The following is a 25,431-nucleotide window of genomic DNA, read 5'->3' as shown; positions in this document are numbered from 1 at the left end:
TGGAAGTTGTTCTTCCCACTTTGCCACTGCTAAAATTGCTAGGGATTCTCAGCATGAGGTCTCAGAGGCAGAATTCTGGACTTCCCTCAGGTACTTGAGATCAGAATACCCATCAAGAGATATGAATGTTGGAGGTCTAGATTAATCTAGATAAGAGCCACAGTTGTATGCTGTAAAAATATGTGAGAAGCTAAATTCCTTAACTGAGGAGAGTTGAGCTGGTTGATTTATTATCAATTTGGGTGCATTTCAGCAGAGTAAACTGCAAAGGGATGGGGTAAGGGAGAAATGTACTGGTAAGTCACACTGTTCTATGGATACACTGGAAGCCAGGGAGAAGTTAAAACCAGCAACAAGGGGAGTTTGGGATTGGAAATTGAGGTGAAACTTTCCTGCATTCTTCATGTCAAACGAGTGGAAGAGGGTTGTGGGAGGCTTCACGTGGGCAAGCTGCTCTGGAAAGACAACAAGCAGAGGGAGACGAAAAGCAAGGGGTGCTCTGGTCTCCTGAGGGGGAAGGAGCTGTGGCATAGCAGGAAGAGGTTCCTGGCGACTGGAGATGGAGCTGAGGGAGGGGATGGCAAGACAGGACAGGAAGTGACTAAAATACTGTGGTGTGTGTTGGTTTCACTCCTTAAATACATGAGGCTCTTTCAGCAAAAGGACAGCTTGTTCTTTTTTTCAAATATGACCTTGTACTCGTTCTTCCCTCAAAAAAACCTTACAGGAGAGGAGTTTTCTGGCTCTCTTCAGCTGACTGTCAGCTCCTTTGCTGTTAGAGGGAGCTGCATTCCATGGAGGTAGCACTTGCTGAAGGAAATAGGTTTTCAATGGAGGGTTTTGGAGAGTGCCACTGTGGAGCTTCCTGAGGTGCTTTCCCTGGAATCCTTGGGCAAAGGAGAATGCAGGTGAAAGAGTGAGAATAGAAGGGATAGCTGTCAGCAGGATTAATATTCTTGCTTCCTATTTCTTCCATTAATTGAATGGTACCCAGGAGGGCCAGAAAGGAATGGTGAAGTACAGCTGTCTTAGGTGGGAATTGTTAGCTGTCTGGTCTTGGAGAATGAATAAACTGCCTTTATCTTGACCCTGCCTGACACAGAGAGAAAAGGTTTGGGCCACTTGTCAGTTCTTCCTTAGTAGAACTCTCAGCAGTATGAAAAGTGCCTGAATCCTAAGTGAAAGCTGGGAAAACAAAGTGATATTTAAATATTGCTGCTTAACACTGAATGTTGAGGTGGCCTGACAGATATTGTAGTGTGCCTGCCTCTGGTGCCCTTGCTTCACAGGAGCTGAACTTCACCCAGAACATTGTCACAGGTGGCAGTTTTGGGTACATCTGATCTCATTTTGGGAAGCTGTGTGTCCCTGGCTGAACTGGTTGATACTGGAAGGGCTCCCAGTAGTGGAGTCACTCCCAGGAAGGAGCAGTTCTAGTCTTAGAGTCCAGGACTGACTTTCTGGTGTTCTCTGGATGGGTTGTAGGAATGTGCTGGGAAGGGATACTCAGCCAAGCCCTGTCCCTAGCATAGGCTGTGGGACAACAGTAGCCAGCTCTTCTGGGAAGAGGTCAAACTTGGTGCTGTCAGAAGGATTTGCACAGCTCTGTGTGTGTAACAGTGGGGAGGCATTAGCTTGTCATTGTTTTGCAGATGTCACCTGTAGACAGTTATTTATCCAGGCAGCAATTCCCTATGTGGCACGTGGGAGAAGAGAGTGGAGCATCCACTGGGCACGTCTTGTACACATGTCCCTGTACAGAGAGCCAATCTGGGGACACGAGAACTGTGGTTTGTGTCCCTGTGCTGTGAGGAAGCTGCACACTCCAGGAGGGGAAAACTCCCGCAGATGCTGCCTCTCCCATAACGCATGGCTGGAAGCACAGAAGCCTTTCCTTCCTCCTGCCTGCTCTGGGGCCCTGAAATATTGTTTTTCCCCACCCTCCCAAGACAACAATGACATGAAAGCCGTGTGGCCCCGGCCGGGTCTGATGGGATGGGAGCTGTTTGCATTGTGCTTTTGGGTCCTCAGCCACGGCTGGATCCCACTCTCCTCCATGCTGGGCCAATTAGGAAGACAGACTCTTCCCTGCCCACGGGAGCAGGCAAAGCTGATCTGCCTGGGAGCTGGAGGGGGTTTGTGCCAGATGCTTTGCCGATGACAGGAGCAATAGACTTTGGAATTTGCTCGGCTGGAGGACACAATCCCCTTCCTTCTGTGTTTTGCATCCCTGTTTCCTCATTGCAAAGCGATTCAATTTTAAGGTGTTCCTGCCTGTTTCCTGGTGTTTGTACTTCTGTGGTGTGGCTGCATTATTGTCGAGTTGAAGGTTCCAACCTGTTTTCTTTGAAGGCTGTGCTGTGGAGGAGATCTGGGAAAACAGTTCCCTGATCCCACTGTGCATCTCCAGCTTCCATCCATGGCACCAATAGGATCTGAACCGGGCCCAGCCTGACATGGTCACACTGTTGTTGAATAAGCTGCTCTGCCCAATCCAGAGCCTGGCTTGGTGCCACTTCCAGGATGACAGACAATGCCTGGTCATCATGTCTGTGACTGGAGCTGCATGCCAGCCCAGATATCCTGAGGTTCATCCTCAAATGGGACTCACCTGAGTTCCAGCCCAGTGCAGTAACCCCTGCTCCTAGTCAAGTGTAGCCATAGGAGTCAAATATAATCTGTTAAAGGATTGGTTTGGACACAGCCTTTTCTTGCCAGACTTTCCATGCCAAACCTTTTCCCTCAAAAAGGTGAGGTTTTGAATCCAGCAGAGGCAAAAGAGCTGCTTTGCCCCCTAAAAGTGGGTCTCTGGAGTAAGGGAGCCGGTCAGAAAGGAGCCTGGTCCTGCAGTGAGCCACAACCCATCTAATCCGAAAGCAGGTGAGAGAGACCATGCACTGCAGAATCCTCATCTTCATTGTGCACGTCCTCTGATAAATGACAGAGATCTGCCTACTGGGATTTGTAGTCCTAGGCTTGCCTTGGATTGGGAAAAGTAAAACATTGGACATGCTGGAAGGTGATTCACATCCTTGCCTGGCATAGGTGTGCCTTGAACTTCCCTGGTGTGGTTTAGTAAGGAATAGGATGAAATGGGTTTTCCCCAAAATACTGGGTTCTTCAGGAAAAGCTGAGTGTGAGATTGGATCATTGTCCCTAAATCCTGCACAGGGCTGAGCTCTCTCTGCTCCATGCCCTCATTTTGGAGCTGAGTACCACACAGGCTTCATCGATTCTGTGATTTTTAAGAAAAAGTGCTTTATGAGGTGGGCTAATCATCCGTTTTAACAGTCATAACACCCCTGTGTCTCCAAGTTCTGATGCACCCCCTTGGAAGAGTCAGATTCAGTTTAAAGGCAGAGTGAGCATTTGGGAGTTCCAGTTTTTGGTGTGTACAACCCAACCTTAGCAGTGTGAAATTCCAAGTCTTCCCAAGGAGTAGGTCACTTCTGGCCACCCCCAGATATCCGTGCTTTTAAAATGCATTTTCCTTCCCTTAATACAAGTGTCTCTGTAAAAACCTGTAAGTAAAGTGAGGTTTTGTGTTGTTGAAAATGGGGAGATCCTACTTAACTCTAGTGGACTGCTTAAGACAAAGGACAGCAGCTCTTTTCCAGATTGCTTAATCCTCTGGGCATTTGGACAGACCCTGGTTGCAGAATCCTGGAGACTCTGCCTGAAGTGCCCCATTCAGTAGCAGCCAATTGTCCCTGCCTGGCTGATGAGGTGTTTGTGTCCCATTCCGGCAGGTTTTTGGAAAGGGGGCTGGAAAGCTGAGCGCAGTCAATGGGCTGTTAACAATGGGTGAGTGACTCTGTCTTGATGGCAGGGGAACTCCTTGTACATCCATCAGCCTGCTTGAAACTGGTAGTTAAAATTAAATGGTGGGTGGGTGGGGGAAAAGCCTTTTTTTGTGTGTGTCTCTACATGCCCCTGCTCTGGTTCATCTAATTAATTTTAAAAATTTATTTAAAGCGGTGCTTCTGTATGAGGGAGTCATTCCTCCTCCAGTGAGGTTGTCACAGGCTGGTTCTAGTGGTGTTGCTGGGGATGTGACACTGCCCCTCCCTACTGCAGGCAGGTGTCAGCAGCTGTGTCACCTCCTGCCCCATCCTGTCCCCGGCTGTCTGCTGGCCCAGCAGTTGGTGTGCACGCTTGATAATGGGAACATCCATAATTAGGGGAAGGCAGCTTGGCTAATTCAGAGCAGGTTTGCCTTTTATCTGAGGGGATTTAGGGAGCATTCCCACGAAGGGCTCTGCTCACTGGCCAGGTGGCCAACAGCTGGGGACAGTAATTTTTTCCAGATCCAGCAATGCCAGAAGAGGATGTCTGTCAGGAATCCCTGTACAGATGTGCTTACGAGACCCTCTAAGAAAAGTATTCCTTCCACTCTGCTATTCTTCCCCCCACAAAGAAGGGAATAAATCACTTTTTGTGTACAGGCACAGCCAAAGATGAAAACTTGAGAATATTTTCCTTGTCTTTGGTGTTCTGGCAGAGATTTAAACTGACAAGTGTCTTTACCTCCAATGCAGCAAAATACTGATGCACCTGTAAAAGTGGGGAACTGATTTTTGGTTCTTTGCCTCAGTTACACTAAACTCTCTCTCCCCTCCTCCTGCATTTCCTTGTTGGAATTGATTGGAGTGATTATCTGTCTCTCCTACAGCCCAATTAGCACAAATCTATGTGGAGGAGGAGCAAAGCTGATGTTTCAGTGGTATGTTTTGGGTTTAGGACAGATCTGAGCGCCCCTAGAGGCCGTGGTTGAGCTGTGCTAGGTTGGGATGAGGCTCTGGCTGCTCCTTCTGGTCCATAGTTTTCCTTCCTGGTCCATAACTTTTTTCCTGGTGTTCTCCCATCAGCGTGGCACGATGAGGCGACGTTACGAGGATGATGGCATCTCCGACGATGAGATTGAAGGGAAGAGGACGTTTGACCTTGAGGAAAAGCTGTCCACCAACAAATTCAACTCCACTTTTGTGGTCTTCATGGAAGGCAAAGGTTTGTTTTGGGACTGCTGGAATTCAGGGAGTGTGTGTGGAGAATGGCATGGAAGCTGCTTGCTCCAGATAGCATGGAGCTGGTCTGCAGCTTGCTGGGACACATGGCAACCAGGAATGGGAGGGTTTGCCTGGGTCAGCACCTGTAATTGCAGCCACATGTCTACCAGATCCTTAATTCAAGGACTGTGTGGGATGTCTCCCTTTCCTTTCACCACACACACAGCTCTGTGGGATGGCTTTTCATCACACAGCCTCTCATGAGGATTTACTGGGAGGAAAGAGTACTTCCACAAGGCATCTCTTGCTTGGCTCTGAGCTTCCTAGGGAGGTGAGCACCAAAATCCAGGCTGTTCACCTGTCAGGAGCAGTCTGTTGGAGCAAACCCTCCTTAGGGGTCCTGTCTGAGGCTTGTCAGCAGCACACACCATGCTGCGTCTCAGAACTGCTGCAGAGGAGTTCCAGGATTTCTAAAATGGTTAGAAGAGTGAGGAGCAGGGTTGGACTAGAAATCTCCAGAGATCCTTTTCAACCTGAGCATCCTCTGAAGGAGTTTCTTCTAAACCTTCTGTTTTCTTGTCTCCCCACACCAGACTTCACAGTTGAGTACATCCAGCGAGGTGGCCTGAGGGACCCACTCATCTTCAGGAACTCGGATGGCCTGGGGATAAAGTAAGTGCTGGAAGCATGGAGTGGTGGGTGACTCTGGCCCAATTCCTTCATCTCTCCACACTGTGTGGGATCTGATCCTGGCTTTGCCAAGCTGGTTTGACTGTGTCGTGTCCATGCTGTTCTTTATGTGCAGTGAGCAGAGAGAAATATCTTCCAGCTTGGTTATCCTGTTCTTCCTAGTCTGTTTGGACTGAAAAGGAGAGGACTGAATTGGCTGTAGGTGATCAGAATTCCACCAAATGTCTGGAAAGTCCCACTGCTGCTCTGATGCAACGTCTGGCTGGGTTTCTTTCCTAGTAACATAGGCATCTATTGCCAGAGAGTCAAACAATTTGTAGTATTTCTGGCATTTTCCAGAATTCCAACCTGATTTTCTGAACTTCTAAGCTGTCTCTGCCTCTCTTGCTGCAGTACATCCATTGAGGTTTACAGCTCCAAGTGTAAACTCAGTCAGTGTTTTTTGGGGTTGATTAATACAAATATTAGAGGAATAAATGACCCCTCACAAACTTTCAGATCCAGTTACCAGCAGCACTGCTCCAGTCTCCCTCAGCTGGCTGTGAACAGATGGGTGACATCTCATCCAGTGCAGGATGTCCTGTGCTGGGGTGAATTGGGTAGGAAGTGGTGCCAGGCTCAGTTTAACTGCTGAGTGACTTGGGAGGGTAGAGATTTAATACTGGGGATTACAGTGTGGCTGAAACTGGGTTTCTCCTGAGCTTTTGGATATTTCTCTGGGTCAAGAGCTGCTCGAATGGCTGCCAGCCCGCTCTGCCTGACAGCAGTGTTTGTACAGAGAAGGGTGCCAGTACAAACATTGGAATAGTTCTGCTGTGTCAGTGGAATATACTGCGTGTCCTGCTCTGGCCATGCCTTTGGATTGGGATAACTCACAGGAGCAGCCTTTAAAATGAGAGCTGGGGTTGCTTAGTTCAAGGCCTCCTGGCTCCTTTGCTACAAGTCACTGTACAACAGCTCCGAAGATGATACATCCTATTCCCAGGCCTGCATCCTGAGCCAGAAGTTTGTTCTAGTGTTTCACCCCAGTCCTGTGCCCCCGGAGATCCTGTTCCATGGCTTTCTCCAGCACCAAAGAAGCACAGGTGCCAATTCCTGAGTCACAGGATGTGCAGCCAGAAGCACTTGATTGTTGTTTTAGCCAGATGTTTGTCCCACAGGATGCCGGATCCAGACTTCAGCGTGAACGATGTGCGGTTGTGTGTGGGTAAGTGTCCAGAGCCACCCTGCACTCGCTTGTATGGTTGGTGTCTTTGAGGATCACACCTCTTGGAGTCCATGGTGCACAGGGACAGTTCAGTGACGTGTCTGTCGTGGCAGGGAGCCGACGGATGGTGGATGTGATGGACGTGAACACGCAGCGAGACATCGAGATGTCCATGGCGCAGTGGGCGCGCTACTACGAAACACCGGAGGAGGAGCGGGAGAAGCTCTACAATGTCATCAGCCTGGAGTTCAGCCACACCAAACTGGAGAATCTGGTGCAGAGACCTGCTACGGTAAGCGGGGCTCTTCCTCCTGCAGGGATCTGCTTTCCCTGGAAATCTGGAGGTGAAGTGCAGTCTGGCATTGGGATGTGGTAAAAGAGGGACTGCTTGGAACATGCATGGGCTCATGGGGGATGTCAGTCTGGAAGATGCTGGAGCTGATCTCTCAGTCAAGCTGTGGGTGACCATGGCCAAATCCCTGGCATGTCACTCTGCAGAGAGATGGCCTGTTCGTTGGCTGTCAGCAGTCAGAAACATGGAAGTCTGAACTTTACGCAGTGCAGCAGGGAGGGTTCCTGATGCAAAATGCTGAAATCTCTGGGGGCAGATGAGGCCAAGATTGGAGGTGTGCTGGAAGAGGAGCAGAAAGCTGTTCTGTGGTGGGAAAATGAGCTGTGGGAGGTGGGATGGATGGGATGAACATCCCGAACTCCCTCTGCAGTCATCAAAGTGGAAGTGGCAGCTGTGGGGCCAGTTACTTCTCTCTGTTAACTGCAGAAGGAACCTTGACATCTCTGGCTCTCCTGAAGCTTAGGGAGTTGAATCCCACCCTAGGAGTTGCTGTCCTGGCATATTTTTAGTGGAAGTCCAGAGCTGGCATCTGAACACCTGATCCTAAGAGCTTTATGTATAGGACTGTCCCAGTGGCACTGGGAAAGTTCCTGGGTGTGAGGAAGGACCAAAAAGGGATTTGCCAGCCTGGGGTAGCAAAAGGTTCTGCTGTGCCCCTTTTATCTGCTCACATCTCCTACCTCTCTGCTGTAGGTGGATTTGATTGACTGGGTTGATAACATGTGGCCCAGGCACCTGAAGGAAAGTCAGACAGAGTCTACCAATGCCATCCTGGAGATGCAGTATCCAAAGGTGCAGAAGTAAGTGACTTCTAAGCTGTGGCAGGCAGCAAACAATCTTTTGCAGGAAAACTGCCCAAAGGAGCAGCAGTTTGTACCAAGGGAAAGGGGGAGGAGCAGTCTCTCAGCTTATTTTTGTGGGTGACACTTGTAAGGCCACTGCAGACACTTATTTAAAAAAAAAAAGGGGGATTATAAAGGGGATTCCCTTTAGCTGTGTGGAAGAGGGGCTGGGTGGCTTGTGACACTGCTCTGAGTCACTGGCCTGGGTTTGGGGGACTCATTCCCTTGGAATGTCATATCTGCTCCAAAGTGTGGATCAGCATTCATTTTCACCTTCTCCTTATCTTGTTTTCCACCAGATACTGTTTGATGAGCGTCAAGGGCTGCTACACAGATTTCCATGTGGACTTTGGTGGCACTTCTGTGTGGTACCACATCCACCGAGGGGGAAAGGTAGGACAGTCCTTGTTGTAGCTGTAGGTGCTTTAGAAAAGTGTCTGTTGGTCTGTTTTTGTGTAAATCCTTGAGGATGCAGGTCCCAGACAGCAAATTGAAGTCTTTCCACCCTAAACTTACCTATATTGCATGGAACTAGACAGGTGCCAATCCCTAGTTCAGGTGTAGCTCTAACATGGTAAGTCTAACTCAGTAAATCTCCTTGTCACTCTGGTGGCTTTCCTGGGTTCTCTATATTTTGACATTGATGTGAATCATACCTTAAAAAGCATCCCCTCAGGTAGCTCAGGCTACCTGTAGCACTCGGTGTGTCAGGCTGGGAAAGACCTTGCTTGTCCTCTTCAGGAGGGCAGCTGTCCAAGTCATTTTGCTGGGAAATTCTCTGGGAGAGGGGCAAGGAAGAGATTCAGATGTTGGGAAGAAGCCGTAGCTCTTCATTATGTGATGTCTTACATAAGCATGTTGTCTTTATTTGCAGATCTTCTGGCTGATCCCTCCCACACCCCAGAACCTGGAGCTCTATGAAAACTGGCTTCTCTCAGGGAAGCAGGGAGACATCTTCCTTGGGGACAGAGTGTCAGAGTGCCAGCGCATCGAGCTTAAGCAGGGCTACACATTTGTCATCCCCTCAGGTACCCTCAGGGTGGGCAGGGGCATCCTGGTCTTGGCCAGGGTTGTGGCAGCATTGAAGATCCTGGGACACTGGCAGGATTTAGCTCCTTCATGAGTCACTGGGAGAGGGAGATGTGAAGTGGCTCTGTTCTCTTTCTTGCTGCCTCCCAAAACATGCCTGTGATGGCATTGTGGTTCCAGCCCAAGTGTTAGGAAAGCTGTGGCTGGCTCACATCACATTTGATTAATTATTAAAGGAGGCTTTCCCAGATCCTGTCATGTTGACACATGGAGCAGTGTCGGCTCAGGAGAGGCTGGCCCAAGGCAGCTCCTCAGCTTCCTGGGTGTCTCGTGACAGCACTGCAGAGCTGTGGCTTACAGCAGGACCAGGAACAGAAAACACCAGGGATTGCACAACCCACTCATTTGAGTCCTGTTATCACAACTGACACCTCTTCTGAACTGAGTGGCTTTGCCTTAAGGAAACCCATGCTGGAATTCCCCAGATGTTGGACTTGGCTGGATTGCTTAGCCTTGGAGATAAGGACTGGAACTTGAGTTATTTTGAAGGTGTTTGAAGTGTTGGAACAGACTTTGGAAGGCTGTTTCCCTTGGTGCTAGGCCTAATGTGATTAGGAAACAATCTAGGATGACACCAGGGTGACAAAAAACTATGCAAGATGGATCAGAAGGATTCTTCTAACTCTGATTTCTCCCCAAGGTTGGATCCATGCTGTGTACACTCCCATGGACACGCTGGTTTTTGGGGGCAACTTCTTACACAGCTTCAACATCCCTATGCAGCTCCGGATCTACAGCATTGAGGATCGCACACGGGTAAGGACCTGCTTGAGACACTTGCTGGACACTGGGCCAGACTTAGTGAGGCATGTGTCATCTGAGAGCAGCAGTGGGAAGGAGGCCTGACAGATTCTCTTGCCTGTTTTGCAGGTCCCAAATAAATTTCGTTATCCCTTCTATTACGAGATGTGTTGGTATGTGCTGGAGCGCTACGTGTACTGCATCACCAGCCGCTCCCACCTGACAAAGGACTTCCAGAAGGAATCCCTGAGCATGGGTAAGTCCAGCCCTTATTCCTTCCTCACCCCATCCAACTGGCTTCTTACACTCTCCTGCTGGGGCACTGGTTCAGGAGCGTGGCAGGCAGGGGAGGGCTGGATGGGTTGTTTTTTTTATGAGCATCAAGTCACAGCCAGACTTCTGCTTCCTCCTTTGGCCCTGCAGCAGCCCAGGTTCTTTGCAGCTGTGAAACCAGCACACCACCAGTTCAGAGCCTAGCATGGAAGAGATGGGGGGAAGTTGCAGTGACCACCACAGTGCTGTGGGCAGGAATTCTCTCTAGCTGGCCAGGGCCTTCTGCACACCAAGTTTAAAGGGCTGACACAGTTGCTTGGAGGGCTCAGCGACCTCGTGGTCATGAGTGAGTCCACGTCCTATTTCTTGCACCATGATGGTCCTGAGGGATCAAGGTCCTGAGCCCTCAGCTGGAGATCCCAAGCCCTCCAAAGCAAAATGAGGTTGGACAGAGCTTTGAGCAACATGATGTAGTTTAGTGGAAGATGTCCAGGCCCATGGCACTGGGTTTGGACTAGATGACAGTCCAGATCCCTTCCAACCCAATTCCATTAAATTAAGTCTAGGACATGAAATTCAGTCTAGGGCATTTGCTGTTTCTTCCTCTGGGACCTTTTCCCATATCTGGTGCCTTGAATTCCCACAAACAAACCAGGAATGGGAAGGGCGTTTAGCTTTTTTTGCAGCTTCTCTGTTCCTTTCACCTCATACATATCTGTTGCTCCAGCATCCCTCATGACTGCGGGGATCCCACTAAACACAGAATACCTCCTGTGATTGCTCTCTTTTCTCCATTATGGCAGATATGGAGCTGAGCTCCTCAGACTCGGTGAACATGGAAGAGGAGGAGGAAGAGGAGGATGATGAGGATGCAGCAGGGAAGGAATCCCGGCGCCCCACGACCAGGAGGTCCATTCTCACCAGCCCCATCGCCAATGGTGCCAATGTGGACTACGACGAACTGAGCAAGAGCTGCCGGAGCAGCCTGCCAGGTCTCAAGAAGACCCCATCCATAGACTCTTCTGACTCCAGCCGGGGCTCCCAAAATGGCCAGGCCTGGGACCCGAGTGGTGGCAGCCCCCGCAAGAGCAGGAAGGTGCACCTGACCCAGTTTGAGCTGGAGGGGCTGCGCTGCCTCGTGGACAAGCTGGAGTCGCTCCCTCTGCACAAGAAGTGTGTTCCCACCGGCATCGAGGATGAGGACGCCCTCATCGCTGACGTCAAGGTAGGCCTGAGCAAATGCAAAGCGCTTCCCACTGGGAAACTGGGCTTCACTCTCACCTACCCCTGTCCCTGGAGCAGGATTGGTGTCCTCCTCTTCCTGTGCGTGAGGCTGATATTACACCTGAGGTATAGCCCTGGGATTTGGGGTTGGGAAAGCACGAGGGTAGTTGGGCCCTGGCTGGGCCCCTTATGGCTGTCAGTGCAGGAGCACTCATTGCTGATGAAGTTCACTTCCAGTTTTGTCTGTAGACTCTGACAGTTGGAGTCTTTTCCTTGCCCCAGGTGGATTTGGCTTTGTTCTTTGAGTTGTTTGCCCAGGGTGTGATCTGGAGTTAGGAGAGTCAGTTATTTTGGGCTGGTGGGGGTTGTTTGGATTTTATTTGCTTTCATCTCTTGAGCTGACCAAATGAGCTTTGGTGCTTTAGCTGTTTCAGCACTGAAGTGGGAATGTCAGCTTCACTCTATCCCCAGAAATCCATTCTAGTCCCTAAAAAGTTATCTTCTGCTCCCTTCCTTGCTGTTGGTGATCTGTACCAGAGATTGCCTGTACCAAAGCTGACATCCAGACACAGCCATGCATGTGTCCTTGACTTTACCATTGTTTTTATTTCTAAGTGCTGTCTTCTGACTTCTGTGAGTTGTTTGGGTAAATCCAGAGCTCTGTTGTGTTTGGAGCAGAGGGTGTGGCTCTGGGGTCCTAGGTTCTTGGCTGAAAGAATTTAGGTGCTGCTAGGGGCTGAATTTCTGGTTTTCTGTGGCTTTTCAGGAATCCTGTGTATGCTGTGACCTTTGAGAATGACACGTGTTTCTGAGCCCTCTGTGGTGCTCTGGAGGAACCTGAGCTGTGGGTTCTGTTTCACTCTTGGACTAACAAAAGGAGGCTGGTGTTGGGCGTTTTGAAGGCAGAGCCTTAAAGGTTGTTGGTGTTCAGTTTGAATTTGGGACCTGATCTAAGAATTTGTTCATGTTTTAGAGGTAGTAAAGGTGTGCCTGTGGTTTTGGTGTGACCCTTCCACCTGTGTCTGATTGTTCTTCACAGAGGACCTGCAGGTGACAGCCTTTGTAGGCTCAGACAACTCCCCTGAGGATTTGCTCCTTAAAGCTGGCTGTCCTTGGAGGTTTGGAAGTATCCTGAGCTGCAGGACTCCATCCCTCAGGACTGACATCCTTAAGGCATCAAGATCCCTAGTCACAACCTGCAGTGGCTGGGGAAAGTGGACAAGTTTGTCCAACCACAGCAAACCTCTACTTTCAAAATCCATTTTCCACAGAGGTGATAGAAGTGGCCAGTAGAGGTTGGCTTGTAGAGCCTGAGAAGGGCTTAAACGTTTCTAGCTAAAACTTCTAACTGAGGCCGCCAATCTGCAGCAGGTACTTTTGCCCTTGTATCACCAGGGAAGGTCGTTGATGGAGCCAGGATCTGGCCAAGCTGGGAAAACTGCACTTTGGTTTGTGCTTCCCATGGTCAGAACGTGGTGTTTTCTCATCCAGACTTGAAGGTCTGGCACCGTGATCTATCCATCCAGTACCACCCTCTGCTATTCAATATCCCTAGGCAGCAGGAAAATGCTGCCTTTTCCCACAGCCTCTTGTGTGGTGAGCAGGATTTCAGGGTGTCTGTCTGTTGGGTCACGTGGAGAAATGTGTATCCTGTCACGAGTTCAGCCTGGAGCATCAGGGGATGCGACACTTTGGATGTGACAATGTTGTGCTTTCAGCTCTGTGGCAGGAATTGTCTGAAAATTCTGAGCATGGTGGGATTCATTGGAAGGATCATTGACAAAGAGGGAATTTCTGAGAGGTCCTGTTGTCTTTTGACTATTTCTTTCCATCCGTGCTTTCTGACCCCCCCCCCCGTGGTGTGCTGGTTTCCATGACTGGATTTGACAGGAGGATGGTCATGAGGCAGCTGACAGCATGCCAGGCCCTGTAGCCTGGCATGAACAGGTTGTGTCTGTGCTCTGCATGGAGCTGTTGGAGCACCAAGGATTGCAGAAACAAGAAAAACCTCTCCCAGAAGTGCTGATCCTGTCTACAGAACCTCATCTCAGTCTTCGGTGGGGCATTGCACATCTACCTGACTGGGCAGTGAGCACAGAGAGAATTTGGTGAGGAGCTGGAATGGTATCATCAGGGATAGGCAAGGAAGTTCAGGATGGCCTGTGAGCTGTGCCAGGAAGGTCTCTCATGGTGGGGTGGCAGCACTGGTCACGTTCCTGCCTGCGGGTCGAAGAGAGCCCGTGCCAAGGTCCTGAAGGTGTCACTGGTGGCACAGTTGGTGACAGTCTGGAGCCAGGTCGGCATGCGACTGGCTTCTTTGGAACACAAAGCTGGAGTTGCCTGCAGATGCTTTGGATGCATCAGAAGTGGGAGCAGCCGCTGTTCGCCTGTGCTGTTCGGCTTTATTTCAGGAGTTTCCTCCATTTTAATTGCAGTGTGTAGCTGGGGGGCGTCTCGGGGGGGGGCTGTGATTGCTTGGGGACACCTTGATCACCCGGTATGGATCTGTCCCCCTCTAGCGGTTTGGTGCCTTTGGGAATGTGGCTGCTCCCAAACTTGGCTGGCGGGATGTTTGTCCCTCCAGATCGGGAATATGAGGGTGCAGACCCTGGGGGGAACTGCAAGGGAGATGACCCTTGCCTACATTCCAAAGCCCCCCTCGCTTCAGCGGGGTCTCCCAGATCCCAGACCCGCCTCGGAGCAGACAAAAGAAAGGCGCCGGGGAGGCTGGGCCCTAGCGGGACTGGGTAAGGGCTTTCGGCCACGCTCTGCCCCGGCCACGGGGAGCCCGGCCCCGGCCTCTCAGATTGCGGTGGCGGAGGGAAGGAGGGAGGGATCCCGGGGAGGCCGGTGGGCAGCGCCGCCCGGACCCTGCGCCAATCCCCGCCGTCCCGGCCCCTCCCGGCGCTGCAGCAGCGCGGCTCTGCCCTCCGCTCCCTCGCTCCCTTTTTCTCTTCTGCCATCTTCCCGTTGCAAAGCATTGCTGGGAACCGCATGTGGATGACGCAGCAGCATTGTCTCCGGCTCAGGAAGCTGCCGCCGCCGCTGCCCAAGGGCTCGGGAGGAGCACGCGGCCGCCGGTGCGGCTGCCGGGGGCGGGGAGGAGCCGGGGGCGCTCGGGGCGGGGGGCGCAGCTGCTCCCCCAGCCATGTCCCCGAACACCGGGGGTCCGGCCGGGGTCTGAGCCAGCCCCAGGAGGTGTCCGGGGCGAGGGGAGGGGGCCCCAGCCCTCGCAGTGCAGGCACCGAAACAAAGAGGGCTCGGCAAACTTCACCCCAGAGTCTCGGCAGCTCCAAAGGCGCAAGGTCAGGCAGCTGGCAATGCTCGTGGCGCGGGGAAGGGACTCGGGGAGGGGAAGCGGGGACGCTCCGGTCCCGGACAGGGTGGGAGGGGACCGTGGGGGGACCCCTACTTCCCCGGAGGGGTCCCTTGCCGGTGCTTGGGCTCACCTCTCCCGTCCCCGGGGCTCTCTCGCCGGTACCGCTGCCGAGGCGCTCCAGCCGCGTGTGTGCAGGGTCCCCTCCGCTGCGTCCCCCCGACCACCGCGTGACGGAGCACCAGGGGACCAGCGGGCTGTCGCCCACCCCGGCTCTAAGCCAGAAGCAGCCGCAGCACCCGGGAGTCCCCGCAGTCCCTCGGCTCCCTGGCGGGGAGCATGACTGAGCCGCCCCCACCCCGTCCCCGCTGCCATGGGCAGGCAGACGCTGCGGTCCCACGGATGTTCGTGTGGAAGCTCTGAGCCCTGACCTTTCCCTTGGCATGTGCTCGTGGGGAGGTGGAAGGTCTGAAGGCAGCATGCTGCGCTGCCAGGGAGCCCGGGGAGACTGCGGCTTCCTGCCTCCTCAGACACCCTGAAAATCGGGCCAGGGGTTATGCCGGGCACCCCCTGCCCTGGCCCTGCCTGGCAGTGGGAAGCACCGCCCGCCAGGATGCCGGCAGGAGGCCCCTGCCTGCGTAACCATGGCAACGTCAAGTAAATAAAGCACCTTTGCAACCGGGTAATTCAGTGGGGAAAGAATGTGGGGAGGGGGCTGCGCTGGAGAGTGCTGAAAGGACCAGGGTGAGTGAGGGAGCTCCACAGACTGGGAGCAAGGGGCTGTCGCGCTGGAGGGCAGCATGCCAGTCCGTGCCAGTCTGGTCGGTGCCGAGGGATCTCTTCCTCCAAGTCAAAGCCAAACCCCAAGGCAGTGCGGGGGAGCAGCTCTCGGCTGCCGGCAGCTTGTATCAGGCTATGGAGGGGGTGCTGGGGCATCACATTCTGCTGCTGCTGCACCCTCCAGGATGCCCTGTGCCTGGGGGGGGGGGGGGCAATGCTGGTGAATCCTACTCCCAAAATCCCCCTAGATTGCTGAATCTTGGCGCTCTTCCCCTCTACCACCACCCAGCATGGGGCCTCGGGGCTGAAATGCAGTTGATGAAAGCGCTGGTGCAGATCGACTCGACAGAGCTTGTCTGTCTCATGTGGGGAGGAGGGATGGTTGCTGGCGGGCGTGAGGAGAGGAGGGCTCCTTCCCAGCTGCCTTTGAAGCATGCTGGCCTTGGCATCTGGTCAGAGCCTGCCTCACTGGCGGGAGCCGTGCTTCCCTCTGCTCACACCTGTGCTTTTTGTCTCTCTGCTGTGTTCCCCCTCCTCTCTCTCCATTAGCTGCTGTTGGAAGAATACGCAAACAGCGATCCCAAACTGGCACTTACAGGCGTCCCCATCGTCCAGTGGCCCAAGAGAGATAAGGTATGAGCTGCGCGGAGGAGACCCAGATGGGTGTCACATGTTGAGTAGTTTCCCGGGCATGGGGTGTGGTGACACCGCTTCCATACTCGCCTTGGGAGCAGTGCAAAACGGGGATATGGGGTGCAGCCACCTCCACAGCACTGTGGGCAAGCCCAGAGATCTCCCAGTTCAACTGATGGGTGGTAACCAGATCAGCCCCAGCTGCTCTGTGTTCTCCAGCTCTTTGGTTGGTCTTGGAGAACAGCTTGAGCTTGAGCCTTGTTGGGGGAGGAAGGGGTGATCCTGCTCTCCCAGGAGCTCCCTGGATTGATAAGGGAGACCTGGATGGCCTGAGGAATGTTGTGTGTCAAGGAAGAAGGCCTCTCTGTGGCAGAGGTGGGTGAGGTGTGGGGTTGATGGTCAAGAGCAGTCCAGCCCCTCACTGTGAGGTGAATGTGTCCCTTGTGTCCCTGTTGTAGGATTGGGTCTTATAACCCCAGGCAAGGCAGCTCTCTCCTGGGAATCTCTCCCTGTGGATAGCAGCCATCTTTTCAGCAATGGGACCTTTCCATGCATCCCTGTCTTTCCCTGTCCAGCTGCGCTCATAGCCCAGGGCCCACAGCTGGGCAGCAGCCTGGGCTGAGCTCACTGGGCAGATGGAGGCACGGAGCAACCGGACTTCCCCTCTGCAGGCTGCCTTCCTGTGGCCTGCCAGGATGGCTCCCAGAGGTCACTTCTTCCTTCCTGCCAGGAGATGGGCTAACAGGCAGGCTATGGGAAGAGCAGGACCCATTCATGCTGGGAAGGGTGGGTAACACCCCATTCGGGAGTCTGGAGACAAATGAGCCTCTTGGATTGACCTTTGGAGGTGCCTGTTTCGGCTTGCCTGCCCTGCCCAGGGGATCCAGCATGATCCTTGTGCAGCACAAGCATCTTGGGCAGCTTTTCTGGGAGAAGTGACCTGGAGATGTGTGCACTCTTTGGGTGCAGCACTCAGAGGCTTGGCACATCCTGTCACACTATATTGGGAACGACAAAGCACGACACTGACTCTCTTCTGGGTTGCACAAGAGCGCAAGTTTTATTATTCCAGATCTTCTTTTATAGACAGGTCCGAGAGGTAAAACTCTCATTGGCCATTAAATCAACACATCACCATCACTGGTCAATTTGGAACAACACCCCTTGACTGCTTCTTACGAGGAAACTACAAGGATCCAAGCAATACCTGCAAATGTTTTCCTTCTCTAAGGACTGTTTGGATTTTTCCATATGATTTCTCAGGCCAGAGTGAGAGCCTTTTGTGACTTAGTTTCACACAGGCTCTGTGCTCCCCTGCCTGCTTTCTTACAATCAGCATCCATAATCCCCAACTCCATCCTTGGGAGCCTGCCCTTCCCCAAGCCCATCAGCTGTAGTACACACCCCAGCCAATCCCAGAAGCATGCTGCAGCCAGCAGATTTCCTGTGAGGGTTGATGGGATGCAGGGTGACAGCTGGAGAGCTGTGCTGTCCTACCTGCACTGTAAACAAGGAGGGTGTGGGTGTTCCCAGTGTGCCTGGAGCTCAGGAAAGGGCAGCCAGAGCTGTCCCCTTGCTCAGTTAGCAGAGTGACACAGAGAGGACAGCCTGGGTGGACCTTGTAATTCCTTGCCTTGGTAGGAAAGCGTGGATGCTGTGGGATGCTTTTGGCACGCAGCAGCCCTTTCCAGACCCATTTGAGCCCTAACAGGGGGTTAGAAGAAGGCAAGCTCTTGGTGTGGGGTTGTTGTGAGGGGTTAGGGAATGTGCTCCAGGGGAAGTGCCAGGTCAGCTCTGATCCAGGCACCTTTGGCTGCAGAGCGCTGAGGGGGCAGAGCCGCTTTCTGGCACATTATCTGAAGTTGTAGTGCCAGATCCAGGGATCAGAGCTTTCCAGATCCCAGCAAAATGCAGCACTTCCCTCTCCTCACCCAACTCCCTCTCTTCCTGTTGGCAGCTAAAACTCCAGGCCCGGCTGCGGGTGCGCCTGCCCACCATCCCCATCACCAAGCCGCACACCATGAAGCCAGCACCACGCCCGACTCCCGTCAGGTCCACGGTGTCTCCCATCGTGTCGGGCGCCCGGCGGAGGCGGGTGCGGTGTCGGAAATGCAAGGCCTGCATGCAGGGCGAGTGTGGCATGTGCCACTACTGCAGGGACATGAAGAAGTTTGGCGGGCCTGGCCGCATGAAGCAGTCTTGTGTCCTCCGGCAGTGCTTGGCGGTGAGTCCAAGTTGGAATCCTGGGGGATAGCTGGTTGCCTCTCCATGGTTCAGGTAGTAGGGAGGGAAAGGAAGAAGGCTGTCCCATCGTGCTGTGGTGTCAGCCCTGCTTTCCTTTGTAGCCCAGGCTGCCTCACTCAGTCACGTGTGCACTTTGTGGGGAGGTGGATCAGAATGAGGACTCGCAGGACTTTGAGAAGAAGCTCATGGAGTGCTGTATCTGCAATGAGATCGTTCACCCCGGCTGTCTGCAGGTGAGCAGGGACTGTGCTGGGCAAAGGGGGTTCTGCTGTGGGGCTGGACTGCTGCTGACCCCCTCCTCTTGTTGCAGATGGATGGGGAAGGGCTGCTCAATGACGAGCTCCCCAACTGCTGGGAGTGCCCTAAGTGCTACCAGGGTGACGATGCAGAGAAGGGCCAGGTAAGGAGTTGTGCTGTGGCAAGGCACGATTTGTGTCCTCCATCCATCCTGCTGCATCCTGCCAGGGATGTGCTCAACCAGCATGGGCTGGGGGTGGGGGGCACTGACCAGTGAGAATGAGAATCATTGCATCATGGGGATGCAACACTTGGGGGCCTGGGCACATCATGCTGCAGTGCAATCCTGAGGTATTCCACTGTAAGAGACTGTTAGCCACAGAGTGGAAGCCACCCCCAACCTCAAGGGATGCCCCTTTTGAGAATAGGTTAGGAAAAAATGCTTGTTACTGGTGTGGGTGGATTCTGGTCTTTGAGGTACTTAGATGAGCTGTGAGGAAGAAATTACTTTACTGTAGGGATGGTGAGACCCTGGCAAAGATTGACCAAGGAAGCTGTGGATGCCCTATCCCTGGAAGTGTTCAAGGCCAGGTTAGATTGGTCTTGGAGCAACCTGATCTAGTGGATGGTGTCCCTATCTAACCCAAACCATTCTGTGATTTCACTGGGCACTGCTGGTGCAGGTTCTGCCAGCACGATGGTGTTCCCCTGGGTAAGAAAAGGGAAAAGCCTTTCCCAGGCCTCATTCCTGCTAACCAGCCACCCCCGTTCCCCACAGAAGCGTAAGGTGGAGGAGAGCGACGACGACACGGCGCAAGCCAAGGTGCTGCGGCCCCTGCGGAGCTGCGAGGAGCCCCTGACCCCCCCGCCCAACTCGCCCACCCCGATGCTGCAGCTGATCCACGACCCCGCGTCCCCCCGCGGGGTGGTGACGCGCTCATCCCCGGGGGCCGGGCCCAGCGACCACCACAGCGCCAGCCGGGACGAGCGTTTCAAGCGCCGGCAGCTGCTGCGGCTCCAGGCCACGGAGAGAACCATGGTGCGGGAGAAGGAGAACAACCCCAGTGGCAAGAAGGAGCTGTCAGAGGTGGAGAAGGCCAAGCTGCACGGTTCCTACCTCACCGTGACGCTCCAGCGCCCCACCAAAGATGTCCACGGCACTTCGATCGTCCCCAAGCTCCAAGCCATCACGGCCTCCTCGGCCAACCTGCAGCACTCACCGCGCGTGGTCGTGCGCCATGCGCCCACCAGGATGCCCCTGCGGAGCGGGGGCGACGAGGAGGCGGCTGCCGAGGAAGAGGAGGAGGAAGAGGAGGAGGAGGAGGAGAATGCGGAGGAGGGGGGGGCGGCCCGGCTGAATGGGCGCGGGGGCCGGGCGCAGGAGGGCGAGGAGAGCTGCGTCCAGCGCGAGGTCTGGATGTCCGTGTTCCGCTACCTCACCCGCAGGGAGCTCTGCGAGTGCATGCGGGTGTGCAAGACCTGGTACAAGTGGTGAGTGTGGGGATGTGTCCTGGGGCTGGGGGGTACATCTGTGGCAGACACCCAGAGGGAACAGGGGAAAGGATCTCGCCTCGGAGCTGGGCAGTGTTACTGTAGCCAGCCCTGGTACCTCTGCCATGTGTGCACCCATCTCTGTTGTTCCCTTCTGCCTTCCTCCTGTCCCCTCAGCTGTCCCCCACCATGTCCTTGTGGGGTGCCAGTGCCCTTCCCTCACCCATCACCCTGGTGGTGCTTGCCCTTCCTGGCCTCCCTTGCTGCCTTGCCCTCCCAGCAGACAGGGAAGGCAGGCTGAGGCGGGATGGCTTTGCTGGCTGGAAACGCCTCGGGGGGCAGCAGGCCCAAAGACAATGCTGGCACTGGGACAGCTGTGCATGGAGGGCTTGGGAACAGACGACGGGAATGGAAACTGGGAGGTTTCTGACAGCCGAGCAGCAGGGATTTGCCTGCTTTGATCAGCAGCTAGTGGCAGTGGTGTGGTGGAGAAGTGTCCCCTTGCCCACACCTTCAGGGGCTCAGCTGTGCTGCCATCAGGTCCTGGCTCTCCACAGATTTCCATGGAAGAAGTGTTTGCCCCTGGCGAAGGAGCGAGCTGTGCTGGGGCTGTGGGGTGGGACACACAGTGTTTTGCCTGTTGGGAGTAAGGATCCTTAAGATCAGAAGTACCCAGAGGGGGCAAGCAGACATGCAGCTGTCACTTGGAGTCTTGTTTTGTGGCAGCAAAACCCTGTTGGGTCTACCCTGGGTGGCCCAACACCTTCAGCATGGGTTGCCATGTTTGGGGAAACCTATGGAAACCAGGAGGAGCAGCCTTGTTCTGCGGCTGGAGCCACACCAGGGCTGGGCTTCTTCCAGAAGTCAGGCACCCTGCTGGCAGTCTGTTATCCCATGGGACTCTTGGGATTTGACTTTCAGCCTTGTCCTTGTCCCCAGGTGCTGTGACAAGAGATTGTGGACAAAGATAGACCTGAGCAGGTGCAAGTCCATCACCCCCCAGGCGCTGAGTGGCATAATCAAAAGGCAGCCGGTCAGCCTCGACCTCAGCTGGACCAATATCTCAAAAAAACAGCTTACGTGGCTTGTCAACAGGCTGCCAGGTGAGTGTAGGCTGGGGAGGGGTCCCTTCCTCTGCTACCAGCCTGCTCTGAGGCTTCCTGAGGGCTGGGTCATGGGGCGAGACACTCTGCAAGCCTGGGAGCTCCTGGGTGCCTGGGTCCTATCACCTAGCAAGTGTCCCACCCTGGGCAGGGAGGGGACCTGCTTCCTCATGTGCCTGGAGAAAGGTGGTGGAGATCTGGGATGCCTGGGAGCTGACCAAACCTGTCTAACTTGTTACCTGCCTCCCTTCTGCCAGGCCTGAAAGACCTCATCCTAGCGGGCTGTTCCTGGTCTGCGGTCTGTGCTCTCAGTACCTCCAGCTGCCCCCTTCTCAGGACCCTCGATCTTCGGTGGGCAGTAGGAATCAAGGACCCTCAGATCCGGGACTTACTCACACCTCCAACAGACAAACCCAGTAAGCTGCTGCTGCCTGGGGCTGGCTGGGCTGGACAAGGGAAGGTCCCCAGGGCAGTCTGTCCACTCTGTGTCTCCCTCTGCTTGTGCAGGTCAGGACAATCGCAGCAAACTCCGCAACATGATCGACTTCCGGCTCGCCGGGCTGGACATCACGGACGCCACGCTGCGCCTGATTATCCGCCATATGCCCCTGCTCTCCCGCCTCGACCTCAGCCACTGCAACCACCTCACGGACCAGTCGGCCAACCTCCTCACCGCCGTGGGCTCCTCCACACGCAACTCCCTCACCGAGCTCAACATGGCAGGTGCGTGCCCTGCTCCAGGTGCCTCCTGGATTCCCCATTCCTCCTCTCAGTGCTGGCTGCTGGAGGTGTCCCCCTCACGCTCCCCGTGCTCTGCCCGCAGGCTGCAATAAGCTGACGGACCAGGCCTTGCTCTACCTGCGCCGCATCTCCAACGTCACCCTCATCGACCTGCGGGGTTGCAAGCAGATCACCCGCAAAGCCTGTGAGCACTTCATCTCGGACCTGTCCATCAACAGCCTCTACTGCCTGTCCGATGAGAAGCTGATCCAAAAAATCAGCTAGAGACCCTCCCCGGGGCAGACTGAGGAGAAGGAAAAGAGCCCATCCCACCCCTCTTGGAGAGCTGCTCCTCCACCTCCCCTCCCTTGCCCTGCGTGTCCTGCCGCTGCCTCCCACCTGACTCGGCAGGCAGGGCTGTTGCTGGCCACGCTCCAATGTCCTTCCTCCTCCTCCTTCCCCGGGACTTCTGCCGAGGAAGATGTCCCGCCAGGCTGGCCAGTACCAGAGGAGGAACGGGCACATGGCAGGGAGCCTCAGCCTGGAGCTCGCTGCTCCTGAGGCAGGGGCTGTAACAGAGGCCTCTGTGCAGAGAAATGGGGCACCCTCTCCCCCCAGCTTTTCCCTCCTCCCCGTCGTCTCCTTGCCTTGAAACACTTGTCACTTCCCTGGTAGCACAAAGCTTGAGGGTCGAGGTTTCACCAAGGAAGTGGGAGCAGAGCCAGAACACCCGTCCCTCTCTGTGCCACCACCAGCTCGGCGCTCTCCTGCGCTCTCCCCCCTTCCCCTTTCCCTCGTCTGGCTGCAGGGACTGCTATCCATCCCCCTCCTCCTCCCACACATCCGGGTCGTTCTTTGGGAATCCAGCGCAGGAGCCCCATGGCCGGGGTGTCCCAGGAGCAGGGGCTGGGGGATAACTTGTCTGTCCGAGGGGATGGAGCAGGGGAGAACCCACAGGTACACCAGAGCTCAGGGAGGACTTGGGAAGCATCAGCCAGGGGTGAGTGAGCACGGGGCGGGGACAGGAGCTGCCTGCCTCCTCTTCCTCCCCAGCTCCCGGCACCACAAAGCACTCTGGGGCCGGAGGGGGGAGGGCTGCTCTGCGGCCTGGGACCGAACTGGCATCGTCCTCTCCTTCTCCCCCACCCCCTTTTTGCTGCCGATTTTCCTTTGCAATGAATGGTTGGTCCAAAGAACCTCTCTCTAGGGCAGCAGAGAGCTTTTTGCACTTTAAAAAAAAAAACAAAAAACAACAACAAAAAAAAAGACAAAAAAACAAAACAACAAAAAAAAAAGACAAGAAAAAAAAAAAAAAGGAAAAAAGGTTGGAATCTTCTTTTTCTGGGTCACTATTTTATTTCCCTCCCTGTCCTGCCTGTGCCCGGACGCTCCCCCTCTCTGTCCCCCCGGTGTCAGCACCCTGCTCTCTCCCTGGCAGCGTACCGATAGCACAATCCGGGGTGTCCCCTCCGTGCCACCACCGGTCCCCAGCCCCGCAGGGGTCCCTGGGGTCAGCCCGCCCCCCGCCCCCCCCCCCCCCCCCCCCCCACCCCCCGCTGCTTCAGAAGCAATAAAGGAGGAGAGGCGGCCCGCGGGGACTGTCCCCGGCAGGGGGACACGAGGGGACAATCCCGCAGTGCCTGGGACAAGGGGCAGTGTGGCCGAAGCGGAGCCGCAGGGCTCGGAGCAGGAAACCACCTCCCCCCCCAGGCGAGAGGAGGAGCCTTCGGCCTCTGGCGGCGGTGGCTCCCGGGAAAAGACGTCGGAAGAATTAAAGCTTTTCTTTTTCCTTTGGATTCCTTTTGAGTTTTGCAACGCGAAAGAAAATTTCCAGAGCTGGGGTTGAGAGGGACAAGGTGGTCCCTCCTCCGCGGGGACAGCACCCCTTTCCGCCCTGTCCCCCCCCCCCCGTCTCCAGCCGCAGAGATTCCAGCGTGCGACCCTCCTCACCACCCCAGCGTGGTGCAAATCCACGAGGAAGAAAAAAAGAGAATTATATATAATAAAAATCACTTAGTGATTTAAAACCAACCCAGCCTGCTCCCTAAAGACAACTCCTGCAAGCAAAGTCACTTGTTTAAGGGTTTGGTTGTGGTTTTGTTTCGTTTCGATCCCCCCCTTCCCTCCCTTCCTTCTTCCCTCCCTTCCCCGGAGAAATATTGTAAATATCTATTTTTTTGTTGGCGATTTAGAGTCCATCTCTGATGTTTGTGCTTTAAAATTAAATGTAAGCATTAAGGGTAAAAGCAAACCAAGTCTTGCACTCTCTCAGCTGGGGTTGCGGGTTCTTGGCTGGGGCAGAGGGTGGGCAGGTGGGCTTGGTTTTATTTTTTTCTTTTCCTTTTTTTTTATTTTTTTTTTTTATTTTGGGTTGTTTTGCTTCCTGAGCCTTCTCCCATCCTGGAGTTTTAGAGAGGCTCTTTGCTTATACCATATTACAACCAGGCTGGGTAAGCTATTGTGGGGGGAGGGAAAACCCCAGCCTCCCAAGGGAACTATTCTGTTTCTTGGGGGTGGATTTTTGGAATTACAAAAAAAAAAAGGAGGAAAAAAAAAAAAAAAGACCAACCACAATCCATGAGTGTGAGCTCTGCCCTTTTGTCTGTGAGGGAAGTGGAGGAGACAAGGCCAGGGCTGGGACCCCCTGTGTCCCCCCTGTCCCCTCCCCACCGCACTGGGGCTTTCTCAGCTGCTCGAGAAGAAACTGGAGCACCATTGGTGGTGGCAGCTGTCCCGGTGTCCCCACTGTCTCCTGGCGGGTGGTGGCAGCTGTCCCTGCATCTCATCACCTCCTGCCAGGGCCGTGGGTCCTCCAGAGGCCTGTGGGGCTCTTCCCCTCCACATGCCTTGGGAAATCTGCCCCCTCCCAGTGGATTTCTCAGCCACCACGGTGACATTTAAGTGTCCCACACCCTCTGGGGATGTCACGGCCCAGGTCCCCGCGGCAGCTGGGCTGTGACATTTGCATGGTGAGGCATGTACAGTAGGTGACATCCTCCACAGGTGGCTCAGGCCACTGTCACCCTCCCTGTGCCCTGGTCCCCAGTGCCACCACGTGCCTCCCCCAGTGATGCACCAGAGCCAAGTGAGTCTCAGCGCCCTGACCCCTGGTCCAGGTGTCCCCTCCTGGCCCCGGGAGCCTGCACACGGTGTCACACACGTATGGTCACACCCGCCACCACGCATGGCACACACGGTCACACAGTGTGTGGTGTGGAAGGACACACGTGATGTCACGCACACACAGAGCCACTCACACTGTCACACACAGCCACGGTGTCTCTCGCAGCATCACACACAGTGGCAGACACACAGACAGCGTCACACCCGCGGTGTCATACCCCCACTCTGGCACACACACCTGGTGGCAGTGCCATACACCCGGTGTCACACACACACCCGGTGTCACACACACGGCCGGTGCCACAGCCGCTGTCACACACATACACCCGCTGTCACACACACACACCCGGTGTCACACAC

General features: G+C 54.5%; 1 protein-coding gene across 1 annotated transcript in view; it reads left to right on the top strand.

The window, feature by feature from the left end:
- The window catches only part of KDM2A (lysine demethylase 2A), a 32,465-nt gene extending 9,959 nt beyond the window's left edge, over positions 1-22,506 (top strand). Inside the window, exons 4-22 of the mRNA XM_015631835.3 lie at positions 4,869-5,007; positions 5,600-5,678; positions 6,857-6,903; positions 7,017-7,195; positions 7,949-8,055; positions 8,397-8,490; positions 8,972-9,125; positions 9,827-9,942; positions 10,057-10,183; positions 11,004-11,425; positions 16,070-16,153; positions 18,111-18,377; positions 18,499-18,630; positions 18,708-18,797; positions 19,413-20,125; positions 21,065-21,228; positions 21,486-21,644; positions 21,736-21,951; positions 22,052-22,506. Of these exons, the coding sequence (XP_015487321.1) occupies positions 4,869-5,007; positions 5,600-5,678; positions 6,857-6,903; positions 7,017-7,195; positions 7,949-8,055; positions 8,397-8,490; positions 8,972-9,125; positions 9,827-9,942; positions 10,057-10,183; positions 11,004-11,425; positions 16,070-16,153; positions 18,111-18,377; positions 18,499-18,630; positions 18,708-18,797; positions 19,413-20,125; positions 21,065-21,228; positions 21,486-21,644; positions 21,736-21,951; positions 22,052-22,233 (3,471 nt within the window). The 3' untranslated portion in view covers positions 22,234-22,506. The remainder of the gene's footprint in view (positions 1-4,868; positions 5,008-5,599; positions 5,679-6,856; positions 6,904-7,016; positions 7,196-7,948; positions 8,056-8,396; positions 8,491-8,971; positions 9,126-9,826; positions 9,943-10,056; positions 10,184-11,003; positions 11,426-16,069; positions 16,154-18,110; positions 18,378-18,498; positions 18,631-18,707; positions 18,798-19,412; positions 20,126-21,064; positions 21,229-21,485; positions 21,645-21,735; positions 21,952-22,051) is intronic.
- Positions 22,507-25,431: the final 2,925 nt, after the last annotated feature.

Source organism: Parus major, chromosome 5 (genome assembly GCF_001522545.3).
Source record: "Parus major isolate Abel chromosome 5, Parus_major1.1, whole genome shotgun sequence".
Lineage (NCBI taxonomy): Eukaryota > Metazoa > Chordata > Aves > Passeriformes > Paridae > Parus > Parus major.
This window is presented reverse-complemented; position numbering and strand designations above follow the sequence as displayed.